Source organism: Pelophylax lessonae, assembly GCF_965119305.1.
Source record: "Pelophylax lessonae genome assembly, chromosome: 1".
NCBI classification, from domain to species: Eukaryota; Metazoa; Chordata; class Amphibia; order Anura; family Ranidae; genus Pelophylax; species Pelophylax lessonae.
The window spans coordinates 109,316,840-109,343,590 of NC_138768.1; the positions used below are offsets into that span (position 1 = coordinate 109,316,840).

The 26,751-nt window shown below is 47.9% G+C and overlaps 1 protein-coding gene across 1 annotated transcript in view; it reads right to left on the reverse strand.

The window, feature by feature from the left end:
• DEPDC1B (DEP domain containing 1B) overlaps nt 1-26,543 on the reverse strand; it is a 113,798-nt gene extending 87,255 nt beyond the window's left edge. Inside the window, exon 1 of the mRNA XM_082255324.1 lies at nt 26,493-26,543. Within this exon, the coding sequence (XP_082111450.1) occupies nt 26,493-26,540 (48 nt within the window). The 5' untranslated portion in view covers nt 26,541-26,543. The remainder of the gene's footprint in view (nt 1-26,492) is intronic.
• Between the last annotated feature and the right edge of the window lie 208 nt (nt 26,544-26,751).

Sequence of the window (26,751 nt, forward strand, 5' to 3'; positions counted from 1 at the left end):
ACTACGATATCTGTGCATTAATGAAGTGACATACCAGGCGGGGGGGGGGCGGGGCGAGCGGCCGCTAATAGATAGCACTATGATCCTTCCCTGTCATGAGAACTGAGCTGACACTGGGCGGGGCGGGAGGAGCGGCCACTAATAGATACAACTATGTGAGCCTTCACTTCACTTACATGTCAGAGGAGATACGTGCCTGACATGTAAGTGAAGTGAAGGCTCACATAGTTGTATCTATTAGTGGCCGCTCCTCCCGCCCGGTGTCAGCTCAGTTCTCATTCACACACAGTACCACTGAGCTGACAGGGAAGCATCACATAGTGCTATCTATTAGCGGCCGCTCGCCCCGCCCCTTCCCCCCCCCCCCGCCCGGAGTGTCCTCTTCAATTCACGATGTATATGAATGAACGAAGTTAAGGCTCAAGGGGTGAGGCAGCTTACCATTGGTATTAGTATTAATTATGCAGCATGAGGGGGTTAATGTATTGTCACTGATGCATTAGTGACCGACCAGTGGCAGTTAATTAACCCCTTTGTGCTGCATTAGTGCAACCAGTATCAGTGTTAATTAACACTGGTTGCACTGCTACTGGTTGCACTAATGCAGCACAAAGGGGTTAATTAACTGCCACTGGTCGGTCACTAATGCATCAGTGACCAGTGCAATACATTAACCCCCTCATGCTGCATAATACTAATACCATTGGCAGGGCTGCCATCAGGGGGGGACAGCCCACACACTTGCAGGGGGCCCGGGCGTCCCGAGGGGCCCAGGCCCCAACCAATACTTGTTGCCGCTGTTTAGTAACAAGTACCACTCTTTGGTATGGGTCCATGCCCTCAAACCAAGGAGATGTTAACTTACTGTATAGTAACATTTAGAGGTGCAAAGTGCCGGAATGGTATTCCGTCACCTCCACCAGAGACAGTGAGGGAGCGGAGTGATCCAATGCAGCTCATTTATTTCCAGCTGCAGCCTGAGAGAAGACAGAGTAATATCATCTGCACTCCACCTCTCCCTGCAGACCAGATGCTGGTTTTAGCACCAGTCGCAGCTCAGGCATGTGGAAGATCTGTGCTAGAGACAAGTTGTTAGACATCACATTTTTGGTAAACTGCCTGATAATTTTTCTGGATGTGTGCATGTGCTGTGACTGTCTCTGTGTTGGGTTGGGCTCTCCCTTTGCTGGATGGGGGATGTCTCTTTTCTATATGGGGATGTATTTTTGCTGAATTGGAATGTCTTTTTGCTGAATATGTAGGGGTGTCTCTGCTGGATTGGGCCATCTCTTTGCTAAATTGGGCTGTCGTTTTGCTGAATATATGGGGCTGTTGGTTTTGGTGGGGTGGCCAGTGGGAATGTTGGAGGTCAGGCACGGGAGGGGGGAGGCCCTAGCCTAAAGCTGTGTAAGGGGCCCCAACATTTCTGATGGCTGCCCTGACCATTGGTAATTAAAATTAACCTATTGCCAACCCATCACAGTACATATACTGTGACAGGGTGGCAGCAACAGGTGTACGTCGCTGCCTGTTTTTGGCGTATGCCCCTCTTCTACCTATTTTAAAATTATTTGGGGAAAAAGTCATTTTCGGTTTTCGGCCAATGGCATCCTGCATTTTCGGTTTCGGCCCAAAATTTTCATTTCGGTGCATCCCTACTACTTACTATATCAACCATATTCGGGTGGGCGCCACTCCGGACAGACCACCTCTACACCCGGGGTGGGGGGGTGCTGACGGCCAAGGGATACGCTGCGACTCAAGCTAAACCAGGTCGTGTGCGGCCCGGTGAAGTGTTTCACTCACGGGCCAGCCCCCATCCAGTGGGGCTATGTCGTGGCCTAGCGTGGAGCTGCGGCCTGCACACGCTCGCTGGCCAGACTGGGAGACCATAAGGATCTAGAATATCCAGTCCGACGCCCAGTCCAGTTGTTGATTATAGTTCTCTCAGGAACATAACTAGCTAAAAAAGTTACATTTAGACAAAAGGCTCCCTATTAACATAAAAAAAACATGCTAGGACCAAAATCCCAGCAGGGAAATAGGTCATTACTCCAGACTAGGCAAAAAAAAAAACTGAATGCCTATAGCAGAGTGAGTGGGTGTATACCCCCCAGGGACTGCCCAATAGTAAAGATTTTTCCTGCCTAGTGTCCTACTCCTGTAGGGGGCAGCATAAACCAATTGTTAAGAAGAATATGGATCTGCGTCAGCAATGAAATAGAATTTTTTTTTCTATATATATATATATATATATATATATATATATATATATATATATATATATATATATATATATATATATATATATATATATATAAGGTTTGATGCTTCAGAAATATACTGTATGTTCTACTGCGGTATGACAACACAGCTCTGAATTCCTAAGCATGTGGTGTCAGCCTAGCCCTCATTTATGATGGAGAACCTTCATAAACTTGTGTGAGGAGGAGAGCACAGGTATCCACCAAATTTGAGCCGTGTATGTCCAGCATAGCAATGTGCAAACGCTTGTATTCAAAATATATGTAAATGACATACAATGAAAACCTGTAAAAAGGTGAAGTTACACCGGACCCTGTCCCCATCCCCCCAATCCCGATATACCGGAGTCCCGCGATCTCCCTCTGTGAGACTGTGAGACATGGGGTCACCGCTTTACCGGTCCAGGGATTTGAAATCCACCTGGTTTTCTCTCCTCTTCTCCAGTGCCAACAGAAACGGGCTAGGCAGGCTCTGACTGGTCAGCGTCGTCCATGTGATGGTGCCAACCAATTAGAATGCCTCCCATCCATACATAAGGTACATATAGGAAATTAAGCCACAGGGATTTCAAATCCCCCTGGACCAGTGAAGTGGCAAACCGATGCCTCACAGCAGGAGATTGTGGGGCTCCGATATAGCAGGAGGGGGGTCCAGTGTAAATTCACCTTACAGATTTTCTGTAAAAAGGTGAACTTACCCTTTAAAGGAAAAGAAAAATGCTGCAAGTGAGCATGGAAATTAAAAATGGATTCTGTGCTTTTACCTGCAATTTCTTCCATTGATAACAGGTTCTCTTGAATGCCAGCTCAAGCCATAATTGTTTCCTTGTTTGGGACTGGGGGGGGGGGGGGTGGTCACCAGCAGGGAGATCCCCCCACATTGTGTACTGGTGACAAAAGGACAGGGATTGTAGAGGATCTTTAACCTCTCTACTAATGAGACTGCATACACCATACAGGTTATGGGGAGAAGGGGCTGTATGGTTATACTGTCTCATTGGGGAAGATTTACTAAAACTGTTGGTCAGACTAATACATGGTGAAGAAAGGGGGTCGACTTCTCTTGCAATGCTGTTGAATATTACTACTTTCACTGGGAAGAGAGGATCAGCACAGCGCATCTTCACCTCTTCAAATTACTTTACTTTTGGATGGGGTAGTTTCCCTCTCTCTACCATCTCGATGTATTGTTTGACGTGTGGCCAGAGTTGCAATCCTCTTTCTGAAATGGTGACATTCTCAATCCACCGGTGCTTACAAAATTGAAGCATGGGAGTTTTACAACCGGTTGCTGTCATAAAATCCTCGTGACCTGCAGGGCAATCATGGAACAGCCAATACAAGCTAGAGAGTCAGTGTCCGGTTACCGCACCCCCACGTCATCATGTTCATGCGGCCGGCCCTCCCTCCAGTGACTATGCGCTTCCGCTGCCTGATTGGTTGTCATCTCTCGGCTGCTGCTGGCCAGTGACAGTCTCAGGGCAAACCGCGGCCGGCCCTCCCTCCAGTGACTAATATGCGATTCCGCTGCCTGATTGGTTGTCATCTCTCGGCTGCTGCTGCTGGCCATTGACAGTCTAAGGGCAAACCGCGGACCCGGAAAGGACATTGACGCTTACACCAATTTAAAATATGCAGCAATAAAATCATTAAGCAATACAATTAAGCATCCGCTCCTCCACAGTGGCAAGTTCTCATATTCCATGACTTTTCCAAAACTTAGTGGGGTTTACTCATTTTCCATGACTTTCCCAGGCCTGGAAAGTGTCATGTCAAAATCCCATGACTTTTCCAGGATTTTCATGACCGTACGAACCCTAAATAATGCATTCTGTATGCAGGCCAAGTAATCGGCTGACCAACTAATTGATTATGAAAATAGTGAACAATTATTTTCATAATCGATTAGTTGTTTCAGCCCTACTTAATTGAACAAGCTGAAGTTAGAAGCTGATTGGCTACCATGCAGAGCTGCACCAGATTATGTGTGCTCCAGTTTAAGTAAATCTTCCCCATTAGGACCTTAACCCTACTCTATAGAAGCCATGGTTTCTATATATGGCATTGATGGTGGTCAAAAAGCCTGAAACAAGTGAAAGGAGTTTTGAATAAATGGCTCTATAACACTAGACTATATTTGCACTATAAACCAGTGGCTCTAGAAGTGCATTTGGCTGTTGACGTGTAAAGTAATGATTTTCATGGCTACGCCCACTGTCCTGGAATGATGAATGACTCTCCTAATTTTGGCATATGTGATGATGGAGGCCCCTTTCACACCTGTACAACCTGAAAGTCACGCGACTTGAAGCAATGCCTGTGTAATCTTGAGGTCTATGGACCACAAGCCACATCAAAGCAGGGACTACTTTGAAGTCGCACAGATATGAAATGGTACTCATTGCAACTAGCAGGGTATAACTTTTCATGCGACTTTGCAGTCCCAAAAAGCAGGACAAGTCGCGCAAGTGTGAAAGGGGCAAGCATGACATCCCATATCACATGCCTGATGAAGGGGTCCTGCAAGTGATTGCTATGAATAAGCCTTTGGACGTTCTATGACGATCCATGGTGTGCTGGCAAATATGTACATTGAGCTGTCAAGTTTTCAGTCTCCAGCTGGCTATTGCAGCAGCACCCAATATTCCTTAGCCTAATGCAGAAATGTGTGCAATGGGAATATTGCTATTGATATGTGATGGAATGAGACATATGAACACTGTCTAAATTTAGTTTCGTATATCACAAGATACAGAGCCATAAATTATAACGCATGGGTAAGATAGCCACCTTTAGGTGAAGGACACTGGCAACCAAAATCAGAATTAATCCCCCCCCTATACAACCCCCTCCACACAGGAAGTACCTCCGTTTTTTTGCCAGTGTCTTAAAGGTGATGGTCACTGTGGAGAGTTTCTCCACTTTTTTCTTTTATCTTCAAAAGAAGACAGAAGATTATGCTATTTACTCCGATCAAAGATCATTGAATGTAAGGGGTTAAGCTATCAGATCCATTCTAAACAGTCAATGGACCAAAAAGATGGTACCGGAGTCTCGGGAAGCAGATACGAGGCTTAGGACACAAGGAGGGCAACACAATGTCCTCATTTACGTGGAAATTGGAAATCACCTTCAGAATGAAGGACAGATGCAGAGGAAGCACCAATTTATCCCTGTGAACAACCAGATAGGGAGAACGACAGGACGCCGCAAGTTCTGACACCCTGCGCGCAGAAGTAATAGCCACCAAGAAGGCCACCTTCTGGGATAAGGTAAGCAGGGGAATCCCCAGAATATTTTCAAAGGGAGGCTTCTGGAGAACAGACAGCACCAAATTAAGGTCCCAAGGTGGCAAATGAGTTCGCACCGGCGGTGGCAAGTGTCACACCCTCTGGATAAAGTTAGGCACCAGGGAATGGGTGGCTAGTGGCCTCTGGAAGAAAATATCTGAGGCCGAGACACGACCCTTGATAGTACTCAAGGCCAATTTTTGATCAACTCTCCGTTGAAGGAAGGCCAAGATCCGAGCCACCGAGTTAGAGCGAGGGGAAACCCCAATATACGACTTCCATGTAGGATGATAGATGTTTCTAGAAGTCGCTTTTCTCGCTTTAAGCAGAGTAGGAATCATTGAAGCAGACAATCCCCTGTCCTTCAGCAGCCAAGCCATCAAAGCCAGGGACTGTAAAGTAGGATGGAAGATCAGCTCTTGAGACAGTAGATCCTCCCTGAGAGGAAGTCTCCAAGGAACGTCTGAGACTAGCCTGACCAGGTCAGCGTACCAAGCTCGGCAAGGCCAGTCCAGAGGCACAAGGATGACGGAATCCCTTCCGCCTCGATCCTGCGAAGAAGTCTTGGCAGCAACTTGAGAGGGGGGAAAAGGCATACATAAGCTGATACTGACCCCAAGGAGCCACCAGCGCATCTGTGGCATCTGCCAGAGGGTACCGAGATCGGACCACAAACCTCTGCACTTTTCTGTTAATCCGAGACGCCAATAGAGCTACTTCTGGAATGCCCCAACAGAGGCACAACTGCTGGAGCACCTCCGGGTGGAGAGACCACCCCCCTGGATCCAAGGTCTGCCAACTGAGATAATCCGCCTGCCAATTTTCCACTCCTGGAATGTGAACGGCGGAAAGATCTGGAACAGAGCGTTCCGCCCATCGAAGGATGCTCGCCACCTCCAAGGCCACAAGGACACTCTTGGTGCTCCCTTGGTGATTGACATAAGCCACAGCCGTGACATTGTCCGATTGAATGCGCACTTGACAGCCTTGAAGGTACTCCATCCAGTGGACTAGGCAAAGCTTGATCGCTCTCATCTCCAGAACATTGGAGGAATCCAGGTTACCAATCAGAGACTAGACCCCTTGAGCAAAAAGCTTGCCTAGAAAACCTCCCCACCTGGACAGACTGGCATCGGTGGTGATCACTGCCCAATATAGGGGAGAAAGGGTTTTCCTAGATTGAGCGTCGGGGACCGTAGCCACCAAATCAGGGACCCCCTGGTCCCCTGGCTCAGCTGGATCTGGTTGTCCAGGGAATTTGAATCTTTGTTCCATTTGAGAAGGATTTCCTTCTGGAGGATTCTCGTGTGGAATTGAGCGAAAGTGACTGCCTCGAAGGACGACACCATCAGTCCCAGAACTCTCATACAAGTTCGAAGGGAGGACCATTTGCTGGACAGCAATAGCTGAATCGCAGTCTAGAGCTTTTGAAGTTTTTCCAGAGAAGAAACACCCTGGCTAAGGACGAATCCAAAGTCAGGCCCAGATAGTCCAGTCTCATGGAAGGAACCAGGGATGACATCTGAAGGCTCAGAATCTCTAGATCTCCAAGTTTGTCACCAGCACCGTGGGAGACTTTGCACGGAGTAGTAGATCGTCCAGGTAACCGAAGACCAATATCCCCCGCTGGCATAACGCCAGGACTGGAGCCAACACCTTTGTGAAGACCCGAGGAGCAGAGGCGAGACCAAAGGGTAACGCCGCAAACTGATAGTGATCCTCTCCGACAGCAAAAACTGAGAAACCGTTGATGTCCTACACATATCGGAATGTGATGGTAGGCATCTTTGATGTCTAGGGAAGCCACCACCGTGCGAATGGATTCCATCATGATTTTCTGAACTCGCACGAAGCAATTCAGTTTCTTTGGGTCCAGGGTTGGACACACCTTGCCTTCCATTTTGGGAGGGGGGAGGTTGTGCCATCTTGGCATTTCATGGCTTCTGAAACTGTGATAGGTAGCAAGGAGTGAAATCAACAATTTACGTCCTTAGAAAGCCTAAAGGCAGTGATTGGTTTTCAAGGTCCTGTACCCGCCTAGACTGCCCAAAAAAAAAAAAAAAAGTCTCACACACACAGGGTATCCCTCATACTCTACCACTATTTTGTGGTGTAATTCCACATATAGCCATATTTAAAAAAAAAAAAAAAAAAAAAAAACGGAATTTTTGTAAAATCTTACCTGTAAAATTCCTTTCTCTGAGTCCTCCGACAGTCGCCGCCTCTTCATATTCGTCACATATGGAGTATTAGACTTTGCTCCGAAGGAGTAGCTAGGCAACAGAATATGTTAACATTAAAGCTTTTAACATATCCCACCCTCAAGGGGTGGTCCCCTCAGTCAATACCCTCCTACTTCCTGCAACCATATCTCAGTTTTAGTGGAATAGCAGTAGAGTATACAACCAAACCCTAAAAGAGGGGCGGGGGCGGCGACTGTCGGAGGACTCAGAGAAAGGAATTTTACAGGTAAGATTTTACAAAAATTCCGTTTTCTCTTACGTCCTCCGACAGTCGCCGCCTCTTCATATTCGTCACATATGGGGACGTCCCAAAGCAGTGCAAACATGAGGGGTGGGAAACGCATCCGCGCAGAAAAGGCAACGCAGTCTCCGCATCAAAGAAAGGAACCTTACCAAAGGAAGGAACCCAGCTGGGCAACAGGAAAAAACAGGTGCTCAACAGGATCAACAACCCAGGAAAAGACAAATAACCAGGGGATAAAAAAACTTATCCCAACAGCCAGAGGTCCCCACAAGGGACCCTAGGGAATCGCCGCACTAAGAACCTTGCGGCCAAAGGAATCATCCGCAGATGCCTGAACATCTACTTTGTAGAATATTGTGAAAGTGTGCACGGTCGACCAAGTCGCCGCCTTACACACCTGGGCTACAGAAGCCCCATGACGACAGGCCCAAGACGTACTCAGAGATCTAGTAGAGTGCGCCTTCACAGGCACAGGGGGAACCTTCCCCTGCAAAGCATAGGCCTGTTCAATGGTCTGCCTGATCCATTTGGCGATGGTAGAGGCCGACGCCGCCATGCCCTTCCGAGGACCCTCTGGAAGAACAAACAAGGAATCCGTCTTTCGAAAAGACTCAGTCGATTTAAGGTAAACCCTTACCGCCCGAACAACATCCAGAGAATGTAATCTCACCTCCTTTGGATGTTTAGGCTTCGCGCACAGCGAAGGCAAGACAATATCCTCATTAAGATGGAATTCCGAAACTCGTTTCGGAAGAAAAGAAGGATTAGGTCGCAAGACCACCTTATCCAAATGAACAACCAGATACGGAGACTTGCAGGACAAAGCTGCCAGCTCCGACACTCTGCGAGCCGAAGTGATCGCCACCAAAAAGGCGACCTTTTTGGACAACATGGACAACGAGATCTCCCTGATCTGTTCAAAAGGAGCACGTTGCAACACAGACAGAACGAGATTCAAGTCCCAAGGGGGCAAAGGATCCCTCCTAGGAGGAACCAGATGCCGCACACCCTGAACAAAAGTGCCAACCAAGGAGTTGGAAGCCATGGGACGTTGAAACAGAACGGCCAGCGCAGACACCCGACCCTTTATCGTAGCCAGCGCCAAACGCTGATCGACACCCGTTTGAAGGAAGGACAGCACTCGGGAAACCGAGTACGTGCGGGGTGAAAACCCCCTGGACTCACACCAGGCAAAATAGGCCTTCCAAGTACGGTAATAAACCTTCCCCGAGGAAGACTTCCTCGCGTTGATCAAAGTATGAACGACCTCTGGGGAGAGACCCTTCTCCTTCAGGACCTCGGTCTCAACAGCCAGGCCGTCAAAGCCAGCGACTGTAAAGCAGGATGGTATATAGGTCCTTGAGACAGGAGATCGTCTCGAAGAGGCAGACGCCACGGGGCGTCGACCGCCAGATTCACGAGGTCTGCGTACCAGGACCGGCGAGGCCAGTCCGGTGCCATAAGAATCACCGTGCTGCGTTCCGAGTGTAACCTGCGAAGGAACCTGGACAGCAACTGAATCGGTGGAAAGGCGTACATCAGCTTGTGCTGATGCCACGTGGCCACTAACGCGTCCGACGCGTCTGCCCGAGGGTCGCGCGTCCTTGCCACGAACCTTCTCACCTTGTTGTTGAGACGAGACGCGAATAGGTCCACATCCGGAAGACCCCACTTCGCGCACAACATCTGGAAGACAGCCGGGTGGAGAGACCATTCCCCCTGATCCAGGGTCTGGCGACTCAGATAGTCCGCCTGCCAGTTCTCCACCCCCGGAATGTGAACCGCCGTTATCGACGGGACATGAGTCTCGGCCCAAGACAGGATGTCGGCCACTTCTGGAGCCGCTCGGGCACTCCTAGTGCCCCCTTGGTGGTTGATGTAGGCCACCGCCGTGGCATTGTCCGTCTGCACCCGAACCGGGCAGCCCTGCAGCCGGTCCGTCCAGCGATGAAGACAGAGACTTATCGCACGCAATTCCAGAATGTTGTTTGGAAGGGAAGACTCCCCCTCCAACCAAGTTCCCTGGGCGGACAGAACGCCCAGAACACCACCCCAGCCCGACAGGCTGGCATCCGTGGTGGTCACCGTCCATGAGATAGGACGAAACGACTTGCCCCCGGACACCATCGGGGACTGGAGCCACCACAGAAGGTCTCTTCTGGTGCGATGACTCAACGAGATTTGAAGATCCAGAGATTGAGGTCGCCCGTCCCACATGGACAGGATCTCCGCTTGGAGACCCCGCGTGTGAAACTGGGCGAAGGGAATCGCCTCGAAGGCCGAGACCATCAATCCCAGACATCTCATGCACGTCCGCAGAGACGAGTGCGGAACGTCCCTGAGGGACCTGACTTCCTCCTGAAGAGTTCTGAGTTTGTCTTCCGGCAGGAAGACCTTCGCCTGCACCGAGTCCAGAATCATTCCCAGGTAGGGAAGACGAACCGACGGACTCAGTGTCGACTTGGGAAAATTTATCGTCCAACCAAACTCCTGCAGAGTTTGCATCGTGACAGACAGGTCCTTCTCCAGACCCTGGCTGGTCGCAGACCGAACCAGAATGTCGTCCAGATACCCCAGGACAGAAATGCCCTGGGCCCTCAATAATGCCAGAACCGGTGCAAGCACCTTGGCGAAGACCCGCGGAGCCGAGGCGAGACCAAAAGGCAACGCCACGAACTGGTAGTGATCCTCCGCAATGGCAAATCGAAGGTACCTCTGGTGACCCTCGAAAATGGGGATGTGAAGATACGCATCCTTCAAATCGATGGAGGCCATGAATTCCCCCGGAACCAGGGCAGCCACCACCGACCGCAGGGATTCCATGCGGAACTTGCGAACCCGCAGAGAGCGGTTCAGAGCCTTCAAGTCCAGAATTGGACGAACCTTGCCCTCCTTTCTGGGCACGGTGAACAGATTGGAATAAAACCCCCGAAATCTGTCCCGATGAGGCACCGGAGCTACCACTCCCTGAGCCCTCAGGTCCCGCACCGCCAGGTGCAGGTCCCGCAAACGCTCTGGAGACTGTTGAAGATTTGAGGGAAAAAATCTGCTCTCCGGCCGAGAGAGAAACTCGATCTTGTAACCAGATCGAACGATCTCCTGAACCCATCTGTCCCGCACGCGGGCCAACCAGGGCTGAAGAAAACCGAGCAAGCGTCCCCCCACCCCAAAACTGGGTGAGGGCGCCCCTTCAGGCCGCACTGTTATGGGCTGCGGATCCGGATTGACCGGACTTCTGTTTTCCAGACCAGGGCTTCTTCTGAGAGCCTTGACCTTTGAACGGTTTGCCCTTGTAGTGCGACTGAAAGGCACGAAAGGACCCCTGAGGGGGCCGAAAATTAGCATGCTTCTTCCCAGAAGCCCCCTTAGCCTTGGGGAAATGGGACAAGAGAGTGCTCTTACCTCCGGTGATCCCCTTAATCAACACATCCAAGGACTCCCCAAAAAGGCGAGACCCATCATAAGGCAGATTGGCTAAGGTCTTACGTGAAGACTGGTCCACCGACCAACATTTCAACCAAACCAGGCGGCGAGACAACACCGCCACGCTGTGCACACGTGCAGCCAACGGGACTAGGTCCAAGTCCGCATCACACAGATAGATGACACCCTGGTGGATTTGATCCACCATATCCAGGGTCGCCGGCGAGGCCGAATCGGCCACTAGGACGCGCCTAAGCATCTGCGTCCAACTTGCGACCGCCTGGGCCGCCATGAGAGAGGCAAACAGAGCCTTAAGCATAGAACCCGTAACAGAATAAGTATGACGGGCAAGAGACTCCAATCTCCTATCCGTGGCATCACGGAACACAGGGGAATCCTCTGCAGGAATCGCAGTGGATTTGTTTAAAACCGCAATTGCGTGATCCACTGGGGGTGGCACACACCACCTTTCATCAGTGGAAGGCGAGAAAGGATAACGCAGCTTGAACCTACTTGGTACAGCAAAAGGTTTGCGCAGATTGCGCCATTGTTCCTTAACAGCGCGCTGAAAATCATCATTGCAGGGAAAAACCTGCGGCGCCCTGCGTTTTCTCTGCGTCCCATAAGCCGCCAAGGCAGCGGGGGGACACACTTCATCCTGCAAACGCAGCGTTTGTTTTATGGAAGCAATCAATTCATCCATGATTGCAAGCTCTTCAGGCGAGCCAGGGGGAGAATTATCAACCCCTTCAACTTCAGCCTCCACCTCGGACCCCACTAGATCCAGGGAGGAGCGGGACCCCGATAAGGAGGCCCCCGCCATAACAACCCCATCACCTTCACCCTCAGAATCAGAGGAAGGAGCAACTTTGGGTCTTTTAGTAGATTGAGCAGCCACCAGCATCTGCACCTGAGCAGCAAGGCCAGCCACAATAGTGGCTAAATCCCCCCATGGGGAGGGAAACAGCGGTCCCCTGGCTTTCCACCAAGGCGGTAGGAAATTTGCCCTCCTGAGAATCCATTGCCCCTATAACAAAGCCGGATAATAAAGGGTTAACTGCCCCTTTAACGCGCAGCCCACCGCACCACACACAAGCACAATGAGACCCCCACAGGGACAATAAAACTGACACAGGCAATGGATAGGAAGGATATAACCTGAGGAGACCCTCGCCGCTGCTGCTGCCTCGATCGGTGTTCCTGGAGAAGAGGAAGTGATGCTGCCAGGGCGCTCTATGAAAGCCTATGGGAGGCTACAAGAAAATGGTCGCCATGCATGTAGAACATGCGGCCGGAGCGAGTGTAGGCAAAATGGCGCCGTTTGGCGCCGAAACCGCCGCTCCACAGTACAGTAATGCACACATGTCTGTATATAAAAAAAACATTGCAGATCGCCGCAGCGATCGCTGTATAATGCCCAAACATGCCACAAAACATGCCCCACAGCACACAGCTTCTCACACTGACAAGGCTGACACACACAGTGTCACACAGCTCCCCCCCCCCCCCCTTGCAGCCCACAGCATGCAGCCGAGAGATAGGGAGACAAACAGTGTGAATAGAGGCAGGTTACACAGTCCCAGACTGACACCCCCCCAGACAGACAGGTCCCCACATAGATACACTTACCTCTTAATGGCGTGGGGGACCCGCACAGGCGAACAAGCCGCTGCACATGAGGCAGGGAGAGTCGCATACAAGACGCACAGAATGGGGGTTAAGAAACCGCACAGCGTCCAGTGAGGTAGCCACCTCACCAATCATCCCTGCACCGAACAGGGATGGGTCGTTCACTGTGCCAGGAGCGTTACCTGGCTGAACGCTCGATGGCAGGCTGGGAAGCCACTGACCCACGACCTGCGACCAGGGGGATCAGCCCGAGACCCAGTCCGCATGATCCTCTTCATCCGAAGAACTAACTAAAGCTGACAAAAAGAACAGCTAAGTAAAGGTAGAGAGAAAACTCAAACAAAAAAATCAAAAAAGAAGAAAGAGTCTGGGGCACAAAGCCCCAGCACAGAGAGAGTCAGCCACTCCTGACAAGCTAGACATTGAAACTGAGATATGGTTGCAGGAAGTAGGAGGGTATTGACTGAGGGGACCACCCCTTGAGGGTGGGATATGTTAAAAGCTTTAATGTTAACATATTCTGTTGCCTAGCTACTCCTTCGGAGCAAAGTCTAATACCCCATATGTGACGAATATGAAGAGGCGGCGACTGTCGGAGGACGTAAGAGAAAAGTCATTTTTCAAACACCTGTGACAAAAAAAAAAAAAAAAAAAATATTCAATGGGATCAACATGCCTCTCAGGAAATTCCTTGAGGTATCTACTTTCCAAAAAGGGGTAATTCGGGGGAACGGTGGGGTTGTACTGCCCTGCCATTTCAGCACATCAAGAAATGAGATAGGCAGTCAGAAAGTAAAAGGACAAATTTTGTTTGGGTACAGAGTTACATGACTGCGCAATTACCAGTTAAAGTCACACAGTGCCAAATTGCGAAAAATGGCCTGGCCATTAAGGGAGGGGGGGGTAAAACCTTCTGGTCCAGAAGTGGTTAAGCTCACAGAAGGAAAGAGGATGGGAGATATAGCAGGTCTACACGAGGAGTGGGAGCTGTCAGGTCTACACGAGGAGTTTGAGCTGTCCAACCTTCCGCTTATTATGAAGAAGAGTTGGTCAGCTCCCGCCCTCAATGCCGACCTTCTGCATCGCCCGCCCTCTTCCCTGCTGTGAGTTTAACAGCAGCAAAAACATACAGAAGAGGAATCCACCCGGCTGTGCCTTCTGCCTTGCTGTGTTAAGGTAGGAAGGACTGTCTTTGGTGGGAACATTAATATTGGGGGGGGGGGGGGGGGGGGAGTGGCAGGCTATGATGTGGAGGGGTGCGATTGCAAGCGGGGCTGTGATGTGAATGGTACGGCACTTACATACATACATTAGTCTAAGAACTAATATTTATGGGTCTAAAGGATTACAAATGAGCCTGGTTTACCTTTCCAATAACATTGTTTATATCCTTCATATATACACTCTGTCTAATGGCAGACCTGAAAGCACATCCTATGGATGTGTATATATACAGACTGTCAGATATCAGTGACAGATGACGTTTCTTCCAAGGGTCACTCTTGTTTGTATATTGGGTGTGTTTGAAGGATAGTCAGGGCAATCATTTCTAAAGTTCTGTGGCTTGTAAAGCTTCCCCTGGTGGGTGATACACAGATCACATGTACTGCTATATAAAGTTCTTCTGTCTGTATTTTTAACAACCTTGTGCTGATTCATTTAGAGAAAGGTTTCTCAACTTTTCAGTCATGGCACCCTTTAAAATGATGTACAATCTCAAGGCATCCCGATATAAAAATGGTAAAACTAAAACAAGTTTTATGTAACACAGCAACAGTCACACGCATGGGCCATCAATCGTTAGAGGTGGTTTATTCTTCCAAAGCAAATACACCTTTGCACACTGGTACTGACTAGTATGCCAATGTTTCTCTTCTCCCTGAATTTCTCCCTCTCTCTCACACAGCTAATGTGACCCCAGTGCTGATGAAGTGGGACAGAGGAGGATCAAACAAGGAGGCTGTGCAGACCTCCTGATCAACCGATGAGATCATTGGATGTTAGGATGCCAACGGCAGGAAGGTTGTAACGATGCACAATGAAAACCTGTGGCTTTGTGAAACTAAACACAGGATTGATCCACCTGTTGACTTTTATAAACAATTTTGGGCAAATTTTTTTCGACATTTTGCCACGGCACCCCTGAAGAAACCTGAAGGCAACCAAGTTGAAAAAGGCCGATTTAGAGAAACTTCTTTCAACTTTTCAACTTACTGATTCCAGCACATTTTTCTTTTACAAAGATAAAACTCAGCTTTGTGCAGACAATTTCAAGCAGCTAACAAATGAACAAAACCGATGAATCCAACGTGCTGCCACCAATAGGTTCTACGAACACCTGGAACGGTCCAAGCATTTGGGTCTGGGCAACCAGCCACATTCAATGGCTGAAAGTTGTAGTGTGTGTACCATAAGGCAGACACACAGCTGATTTTTTGCTAGAGCAGTCATCGCTCATGTTCCCAGGTTTGTGCTGGGAGCGTGTGGGTCACCTGATCGCTGTGATAGCCTCTGATTGGCTATCCCAGTGATCAGTCACTGTGCAGCCCTGTGTTTCTCTTCTTGGAAAAAGGTTAACAAAACAATTGTGTGAAAAATAATAATACAGATAAAATAGGTAGATCAGCGTTCAATGTAAATTAGTGTTAGGGTCAAAGATAGGGTCAGTGTACTTTGGGTAAAAAAATAAAAAAACAACCACATGCCTTTTTAAAAACATGGGTTCAGTGCCATTGGGCTCTTTTCACAAAGCGATATCTTACCGCATCCGAGTATGTTGTAAGATACCGCACAGCGTGTTCAAAACATTTTTCAACTCACTAACAACTCTACTAAAGTACCACATGTGCTATTTTATGAAGTGATGCAGTATTTTAGTAGTGAAAGCTTGAAGTAATTTTACTCTGGCGGTAGCCAGCATCCTTCACAAACAGTAGTAAATAGCTAGTCAAGGAGCGGGCGAGGAGTCGTCAGCTGCCAGCTGAACGTAAACAAAAAAATTGCCAGCATATAGTATGTATATATACACACACACACACACACACACCATCTCACAAAAGTGAGTACACCCCTCACATTTTTGCAAGTATTTTATTATATCTTTTAATGTGACAACACTGAAGAAATGACACTTTGCTACAATGTAAAGTAGTGAGTGTACAGCTTGTATAAGACTCCGTTCACACTATGTCGGATCCGACTAGGGGGTGACCTGTGAAGTCGCGTGCAGCGCGACTTGCACGGACTTCATAAAATGAATGTCTATGCAAGTCGCTCCAGGTCGCCCCGAAGTCGTACTAGTGTGAATGGAGACTAACAGTGTATATTTGCTGTCCCCTCAAAATAACAACACAGCCATTAATGTGTAAACTGCTGGCAACAAAAGTGAGTACACCCCTAAGTGATAATGTCTAAATGGGCCCAATTAGCCACTTTCCCTCCCTGGTGTCATGTGACATGTTAGTGTTAAGGTCTCAGGTGTGAATGGGGAGCAGCTGTTAAAATTTGGTGTTATCGCTCGCACTCTCTCAAACTGGTCACTGACGGTTCAACATGGCACCTCATGGCAAAAAAACTGAGGATCTGAAAAAAAAAAAAAAAAAAAAAAAAAAATACATCTATTTAGAAATACATCTATCTTAGAAATCTTCGTATACTAGGGATGCACCGAAATGAAATTCTTGGCCGAAGCCGAAGCCGAATAATAATGAAATGTTTGGCCGAAGGCCGAATACCGAACGCGGTGTTTCGCATTTTTTCCATTTATTTTGCCAATTTTTTGTCCTCTCTCTTGTCCTCTCGTGTGTCTCTCTCTCTCTTGTCCTCTCACTCTCTCTCTCTTGTCCTCTCATGTCTCTCTCTCTCCCTAAATGTTACTGTAGGGAATGGGATTCAGTGCACACTGCAGCCTTTTACCATAGGGTTAATGTTAGTGACACTGTAGGGATTGGGAAGGATGCTGGGAATGGAAATCAGGAAGCATGCAGGCAGCCTTGTAAATTTGAATTGCAGATACAGGGCACTGGGCAGGTCAGGGTTAATGTGGTAACATCAATTACTCAGTGACAGTCAGTCAGTGTCAGTGTGGACTCGATCAGATTATACAGTCTCTCATAGTGGTGGTAGTAGGAACCTGGAAAGGAGCACAGCCGCATACATACATTACTCACTCGTGCACTGCAGCCCGCCCCACACATTCAGTGAGTCTTACTCTCCTCCCTAGTTTTTTCAAATGGCACATTCAGGAAGCCAATCACGCCGTGAGTAGCGGCACAGCGGAACCAATCAGGTGTGCAGGCACGCGTGATTGGTTCGCCGTGCAGCTAATCACGGCGTGATTGGCTTCCTGAATGTGCCATTGAAAAAACTAGGGAGGAGAGTAAGACTCACTGAATGTGTGGGGCGGGCTGCAGTGCACGAGTGAGTAATGTAATGTATGCTCACCGCTGAAGTGTCCCGGCTTCACGGAAGTCTGTGAGTCCTCCTGTCCTCCTCCGAGTCCCTTCCCCCTGTAAATATCGTGACCTCGGCGATATGAATATCGCCTACGGCCACAGAACGATAGTCGATATCATATCGACTATCGTTCAGCCCTATTGTTCGGCACAAAATTATTCGGCCTTTTGACTTATTCGGCCGAATACCGAAAGTGCTATTTTTTCTATTTTCGGCCGAATAATGTTCGGCCGCCGAATATTCGGTACATCCCTATCGTATACCCTAAGCCATCTTTGTGTAGAGCAATCATTCTTTTTTTCAGATCCTCAGAGAGTTTTTTGCTATGAGGTGCCATGTTGAACTTCCAGTGACCAGTATGAGAGAGTGAGAGCGATAACATCAAATTTAAACACACCTTCTGCCCATTCACACCTGAGACCTTGTAACACTAACAAGTTATACAACACCAGGGAGGGAAAATTTCCCAATTTAGACATTTTGACTTAGGGGTGTACTCACTTTTATTGCCAGTAGTTTAGACATTAATGGCTGTGTGTTGAGTTATTTTGAGGGGACAGCAAATTTACACTGTTATACAAGCTGTACACTCACTACTTTACATTGTAGCAAAGTGTCATTTCTTCAGCGTTGTCACATGAAAAGATATAATCAAATATTAACAAAAAGGTTAGGGGTGTACTCACTTTTGTGAGTGTGTGTGTGTGTGTGTGTGTAAACAATACAGTGTGGGCCACCCCCTAATCCATGCCAAGGTCTTCAGGTCTGGGATGGATTTTAAAAGGGAAATCCCATACCAAAATTGAAAAACAAAAATGGCGTGGGGTACCCCCCAAAATCCAAACAGGACCCTTATACAAGCATGCAGTCTGGGAGGCCAGAAAAAGAGGGAGGGGGGGTTTACAAGCAAACCATACCAGCCCACATGCCCTCTACATTGGAGGGGGGGGGGTGCTATCGCTAGGTCTCCATGTTGATGAGGACAAGGGCCCATTCCACACAACCCTGGCCCGGTGGTTGCAAGGGTCTGCTGGCAAGGGGCTTATCAGAATCTGCCCCCCCATGGGAATGAATATGGGGTACAGCATGCTCGGGTCGATAAAGGTCATAAGGGGGCTTGGTCACCCGGTGAAAAATTGGATGGCCCTGCGTCTTGGCTTATTTAGCGGCGGGAGGCAGTGGCGCTATCATTCAGCGAGCGCCTTCATCGGGGGCGGAAAAAGGTGTCCAGACACCTAAATACCAAATGCAATTTGTTTAATGAATAGAGCCCAGTGTGTTTTAAGTAGAATAAAAAGGCAAAACGTGCACCATTGGATTCTGGGCCCTATTACAGGTACAAACAACAAAGAGCATACACATATCTGGTAACACCGCAATCATCAGGAGCAGGAGGATTTATTTTGAGCTGTTGTTTTGGTGGTAGGTTATGGTAATAGCAAAAAATATACAGCTATTACTACTTTGGACCAGTTTTCCTGCGATTAAAAATAATATCAGGTGAGATCTATTACTATCACCAAATGAAAACCCAATTTGTCTGGAAAAAAAAAAAAGGAGGTATAATCCACCTGGATTCACTAAGTAGTTGTAATGATATGTACAGGTTTACTAACACATGGCAACTTGCAAAACTGTTCTGGCATTAGGATTATTTAGATTACCCTTCAATATGAAGGGGTTAAATAAACCAAATGCAGGTGTGAATGCTGCACTTGAACGATGCTGGTTTCTCCATTCACCTAAACACAAGAATAAAAAACGCCGAACTTAAAAAATAAAGGAAAAAAAAAATAATACACCAAACCCCTTCTCCTGTGCACTATACTCAGACAAGCCTGGCAATGCACTCTAAACAGGTTGTAGCTTGCAGTGGGACGCCCTGAGTGTCATTAACACCATGTGCTGTATAATCATACTGAACAAACGCATGTAATGACACCGACGTTCTCCAAAAGTCCCTGGACATCCACACAAAGATCAAAGTTCAGCACGAGACACTACAACACTAACCAGACATCACCATCCAAGAATTCCATCAACTCCACAATATACAGCATGAGAGCACTACATCCTACACCAGGGGTGAGCAACCTTTTCCCACTTAAGGGCCGGATTCAAAGTACGTGAATGCATGGAGGGTCACATTCACTTGCTAATAAATGAAGATAATATTACACAGCCCCTGCACCTCTGGACCCTTTTACATTACACAGTCCTCTGCACCCCCTTACATTACACAGCCCCTGCACCTCTGGACCCCCTTACATTACACAGCCCCTGCACCTCTGGACCCCTTTACATTACACAGCCCCTGCACCTCTGCACCCCCTTACATTACACAGCCCCTGCACCTCTGGATCCCTAACATTACATAGTCCCCGCCCCTCTGGACCCCTTTAAATTACACAGTCCCCGCCCCTCTGGACCCCCTTTACATTACACCAGCCCCCTTCACTTCTGGATCCTTTTACATTACACAACCCCCCCCCCCCCCCCACGCAGCTACTTTTTAAGCCACTTTGTTACACAAATGTCCCCGTTTAATGACAAATGTCCCAGTGCCTGTGCTTTAATAATAAAATGCCGTCTATACTCGATTTCGGAGCGCCACTCAGCGCTCACGTGACCGACCAACTCTTTCCTTCTCCCCTCCCTGCTGACGTCAGCGGGGGACTCTCAGCCCCTCCCGCTCTAGCTGTCTGATCAGGAGAGGGAAGAGCCGGCCAGTAACGTGAGCGCCGAGAGTCACTCAGAAATCTGGTACAGACAGCATTTTATTAATAAAGCACAGGCACTGAACCTTTTGTCAATCACTTTAAAATGTCCGTGGGCCAGGTGCACATGAAGTTATCACGTGCAATGATGGGCCAGACAATAAAAGGTGGTGGGCCGAAGGTTGCTGGCCCCTGTCCTACACAAAATACAAGACAGGAATGGCTTCACAATTATCAATTATTATTACAAAGTGCGGCTTATGAAAAGGAAGATTTGGCCACACTTTTCTTCCTGGCGGGTTTCAGCTGTTGGTAGGAGAGTTCACCCTATTAGAACTGAACATGGGGCTACATTTTCACAGGCGCCCTGGGGCGCATAGCTTGCTGTGCTCTGAGGCAACAAAGTACCACTTCTGGACACTGATAAGCTGCAGCCAGAACTCTGCAGAAAGAAATGCTGACCTCGGACACGCACTGCTTCCAGGGACAGAGGCTCTATTCACATGGAAGGGGTATATGAGAACAGTGGTGGTGCCGGCCATTGATTTGTACAGAGGGTGCAGGCAGAATTTAGAAACACTGGCAAGAACCTAGTGAGTCTTGCTGGCAGCTGCCCCTGCACAGCCACATGCCCTTAAAACTAAAAGCATGGCGAAAGCTTTTTTGGGGGTCACATGGGGTGCACTTACTTTTGCTCTCCTGTGACCCAGAATGAGGCAACAGCAGGCTAAAGCTGTCAGCTAACATTGAAGAGCCTCTCCAGGCTCTGGAAGGATCCTGACCATATTGTAAGGATTGACAGCTGGCCCCGCCTCCTCTCCAGGCCACCACTTTGGAGGAGTAGAGTGGAGAGCGGTAACTGACAGTCACTGCTCCCTTCTCCAAGGGAAACCGAAAACTGAGCAATCAGAGGTCATGCGATTGCTCAGTTCTTAGTCCTAGAGCAGATTTGGGACAGCTGCAACAAAGTGGCATACATATTTTTATTTATTTGTTTAATTCCCATACGAGCCAGTTCACACTGGGGCGAATTAGTCGCCTGATAAGTCGTGCTCCATTCAGTGCAATGGAACAGTTCTAATCAGAGCGACTCAAGTCGCTCCAACTTAGAAAAAGGTTCCTGCACTGCTTGGGGGCGACTTCGGAGCGGCTTGCATTGACTTCTATTAAAGAAGTCGTTTGCAAGCCATGCTGAAGTCGCGCTGCAGGGGGCGGCTTCAGAGTCTGGCGGCTTTCAAGCCGCCCTAGTGTGAACCGGCTCTACTTTTCCATTAACAGTCATATAACACACGCTTCTTGATAAATGCACAGCAGCATATTTGACTTCTGTCCACCCTCTAAATTAGTCTAGCAATCAGCATTGGAAAACTGTTGGCTATTACCAGCAACACCATGCAACTCATGGAGATTGATTTACTAAAGGCTAAAAAGGCTGTTCACTTCCCAAGCCTGAGCAACTCCAAAGGGTTGATTTGCTAGTGGGCTGTGCACTCCCATCATCCAATCAAGTGCAAGGAAAATGAAAAAAAATAAATAAATGAATAAGATGTTTGCTTGCACACGATTGGATGATGGAGTGCACAGCCTATTCGCATTTGGCATTTCAACCCTATGGAGTTGCTCAGGCAAAAAATACCCAATGCCCCCTCCCGGCAAGCCTTTAAAGTGGTTGTTAAGTCAGAAGGTTTTTTTTTATCTTCATGCATTTTATGCACGAAGATTTAAAGAAAAAAAAAAAAAAAAACCTTTGTGTGCAGCAGCCCCCTCTTTATCCAGTGATGTCCATGAAATACCTCAGCCATCTGGGACTCTCTCTCCTGATTGGCTGGAGACATTGGCTAGCTGAGTTTGACAGCAGCTGGAGTCAATCAGAAGAGAGGGGGGGTGGAGCCCAAACTGCATGGATACACGGAGCTGCAGCTCGGCTGCCCCCATAGCAAGCTGTTTGACGTGGGGGCACTCAACAGGAGGGAGGGGCCAGGAGCTTCAGCCAGGGACCCCGAGAAGGGGAGGATGGGGGCTGCCCTGTGCAAAACCACTACACAGAGGTGGTGTGTATTAAATGTTATTTTAACCACTTGCCGACCGCCCCACACAGATTTACTGCTGCAGGGCGGCTCGGCTGCACATAATCACGTAGATGTAAGTGATTATGTGCACACGGTTTCGGCGGCGCGCGCGTCACCGGAGCTGCGCCCCCGCTGTGATTAGACACAGCGGGAGCCAGACCACAGGAGGAGCGGGCTCCATCGCCGCCGGCCTCCCGCGATCTTCAGGCTAGAATGACAGAAGAGCCGCCTGCTTATGTAAACAAAGCAGGCGATTCTTCTGTCAGAGGCAGGGAAAGATCATGTGATTCAGCCAAGCTGAATCCCCGATCTCTCTCTGCCTCTGTCCAACCCATCCCCCCCACACAGTAAGCACAAAAGGGAACAGTTAACCCCTTGATCACCCCAGTGTCATTTATACAGTAACAGTGCATATTATTTAACAATGATTACTATATTATTTTTGTCACTGGTCCCCATAAAATGTCAAAAATGTCAGTTATGGGTCTGAGCTGTCCGCCGCAATGTTGCAGTCCCGATAAAAATCGCTGATCGCCGCCATTGCTAATAAAAAAAAAAAAAAAGAAAGAAATAAAAAATGTCCATAAATCTATCCCGTAGTTTGTAAGCGCTATAACTTTTGCGCAAACTAATTAATATACGCCTTTTGGGATTTCTTTTTTACCAAAAATATGTAGCAGAATAAAAGTTGGCCTAAACTGCTAAAAAAAAACAAAAAGGTTTTTTTTTTTTTTTTATTGGGAATGTTTTATAGCAGAAAGTAAAAAAATACGGCGTTTTTTTTTTCAAAATTGTAGCTCTTTTTTTGTTTATAGCGTAAAATCGAAAAACTGCAGAGGTGATCAAATACCACCAAAAGAAAGCTATATTTGTGGGGAAAAAGGACATTGTATTGGATACGGCGTTGCATGACCGCGCAATTGTCAGTTAAAGCAACGCAGTGCCGAATCGTAAAAAATGGCCTGGTCATTAAGGGGGGAAAGCTTCCAGAGCTAAAGTGGTTAAAAGAAAAAAAAAAAATAGGACTTTACAAGTGGGCTTCAGTGTCTGGGAGACAATGTGGCTTCTGTATCTTGTGACTGCTGTGATTGGCTCTTAGTACACCAGGAATGCATATGTGCAGCAGCTAGGCGTTACACCCCACGTCAGCGAAGGCTTAAAACTGAAAAAAAAAAAAAAAAGGGGGGGGGGGGGGGGAGTATGGTTTAAAGCTGAACTTAATAAAAGTCCTCCTTTGCAGCCTGACAAGTCGCGCTCCCTCGCGGTCCATTGACCGCTACAGGACCCATTCTAATAGGAGCGACACAAGTCGCTCCGACTTAGAAAAAGGGTCCTGTACTACTTCGGGGCGACCTCGGAGCGACTTGCATAGACTTCCATTATGTGAAGTCCCTGCAAGTAGCTCCGAAGTCGTGGTGCATGGGAATGCACAAGTCGCCCCCGAAGTAGTAAGGAGTCGTGTCGCCCCAGTGTGAACCGACTCTTAGACGTGGTGTGCCAGTATCCATAGCCCAGACTGACCTGAAAACGAAGCCCTCCAGCGGTGCGCTGTCACCCCTTTATCTTCAACCGGCCTTCTTTCCGGGTTCGCGGGCTTAAGGGATATGAATGGCCGAGCTGGCAATGACATCACTCCCTGGCATGTTTGCCAGAGTCGCTGCTTACCGCGTGACACTGAAAGAAGCTTGAGTATGCCATTCCTTCAGAGCGCAGTAAATAGTAAGTGCATGTTTAGGAGATATTTACTGTACCTATAGATAAGCCTATAATAAGGACTACTTATACATGGGGGTTTAGTCCCACTTTATCTGATCATTTAGGTCTCAAGGAACAAAGCATTTTGACCTGATCCTCCACGCTACAAAACCAGCTTCTCCCCCTACACACTCTGGTGCTTGCAGAACCTCTGATGTCATCAAGTACAGTGCACAGCCCATAGTCCTGCATTTGATTTGGTGGGCGCAAAAATGTGCTGCATTTTCCGATGCATGGGGTGGGGGGGGGGGGGTCTTGAAGAACTATCAAGGGACCCCCATCCTCATCCCTAGAAGTGTCAGAGGTCTGGATTCATATAAAAGGAGAGAAGACGGGGGGGGCGGCAGGACGGGGGGCAGTCAGGCTACGATCACATTTGTGCGTTGCAAGAACGTGCACAAAGTTGTGCTCTTTCCTTTCCTGAAACGAACAGCTCTTTTGCAGACGACCCGCAGTGCCATCACTTCTTACCAACCGCAAGCTTCTTGCTAACGTCATGCGATTTCCTTTTGCGCTTTTCTCACGTGTATGGCTGCCCGTTGAAATTAATTGGCTGTGCAGAAACACGTAAAGACACGTGTGCGCTCCATTGCCGTTGTGTCAACAGAGCCTAAAGGCCCGTACACAAAATCGGGCAAACAAGTTCGTCCAAAGAATTTTCATACGATTTTCGTATAGGGTGTACGCAACTTTCCACAGCCGATTCTGAATTTTTGTAGGAAAATTCTCAAAGTAACAAACCAAACTTTTTTCTCATACAGAAAAAAAACAAAATGATTTTCGTTTAAAGTGTACGATTTTTGTACAAGAAAAATCAGAAAAGAATAACTGCACATGATCAGAAACAATAAAAATAATTTAAAAAAAAGCCTTTGTCATACGAAAATTTTCATCGATTGGTTGGTTCCGATTTGCTGTGAAACAATGAGGAAAATTGGACAATCGTTTTCTTATAGGGTGTACCCCACTATATTTACGTCGGTAGAGTGGCTCTCCCAGGCAGAGTCACGCATTGGTACGTCACTTGCCTGGGGAGGAGCTAGGGGGCGAGCGTACACCAGCGGCGGCACGCTCCTGCCCCCGCTTGTCAGCGGGGAAGCTGGCGTGTGTGTCAAGTGGCTTCGATGGCCGTCTGACACTCTCGATTGCTCCCCGCTGAGAAAAAAGGACGGACGGCTGATGTAAACATAGCTGTCCATCCTTCTGCCTGCAATGATCATAGAGCCCCTGTGATTCTGCTATATAGGATTGCATGTCTCTGTGATTATTTCACAAGCCCATCCCCCCCCCCACAGTTAGAATCACTCCCCTAGGCTTACATTAAACCCCTTGATCACCAGGGTTAACCCCTTCCCTGCCAGTGTCATTATTACAGTAACAGTGCATATTTATAGCACTGATTACTGTAGTAATGTCACTGGTCCCCCCAAAAGTGTCAGTTAGGGGTCCGATCTGTCCGCCGCAATGCCGCAGTCCCGCAAAAAAAAAAAAAAAGACAAATCTTTCCCGTACTTAGTAAACGCAATAACTTTTGTGCAAACCAATCAGAATATGCTTATTGTGATTTTTTTTTTTTTTTACCAAAAATATGTAGCAGAAAACAAATTGGCCTACAATTTTAAAAAACTTTATTGATTTCTACATTTTTTTTTGGGAATGTTATATAGCAGAAAGTGAAAAATATTTTTTGTTTTTTATAGCGCAAAAAAAAAACAATTAAAAAAAAAAAATTGCACAGGTGATCAAATACCACCAAAAGAAAGCTATTTGTGGGGAAAAAAGGACATCAATTTCGTTTGGGTACAGGTCGCATGACCACGCAACGTTAAAGTAATGCAGTGCCAAATCGCAAAATAGGGTCTGGTCATTAAGCAGCAAAATCTTCCGGTCTTAAAAGTGGTTAAAAACAAAAGACAATTTTTGAACGACATTTGTCGATTCATCGAATGTTCAAAGAATTTTCGTACGAATACTCTCGTTCAAAAATCTATACATGTATGGCCAGCGTTAGGGTACAATATAGTCATACAACCAAATCAGGTTTACCAAAACAATGTCATAGAATGGCATCTTCCTATACTATCCAACCAGACAAGCCTTTGTAATAGGTAAGAGATTGTACAATCAGATTGTATGGTGTGTGATGGGTTTATAACAGATCTGATCATGCAAGTTTATGTAATATTTAGATCAGATGTCCCCCAATGATTGTACGATCAGACCATCCACAATGATGTCAGCATGTGAAGGAATCAGAGATGTTGTAGGTGGTAATGAGGAAGGATACAATTAGAACATCCGGAAAAGTTAGTTTCCTGTCCTCAGATCAGACAGTACAGGGTGAAATGTCAGCCATCCCCCCACCGATCAGACTCCCTCCCCGGTCCCCGCTCTCCTCCTCACCAGTTTGGTGGCCCGGTACGGTCCCGGTCCGATGATGCGATGCTCCATCCTGTCTCCGGGCTGTGTATCGGGTCTCCTGGAGACGGGCACAGTTTGAATCTCGTACCTGTTGGACGCTGAATGCCTATTGGCCCTAGTGGCCCACGTGATGTGTGCTGGCAGGAGGGGCGGGGCTGGTGACAGCGATGGGATTTCCTCTGGAATGAGGTGTCTGTGGGGGGGGGGGGGGGGGGGGATTTCTGTGTCATGCCGATACACA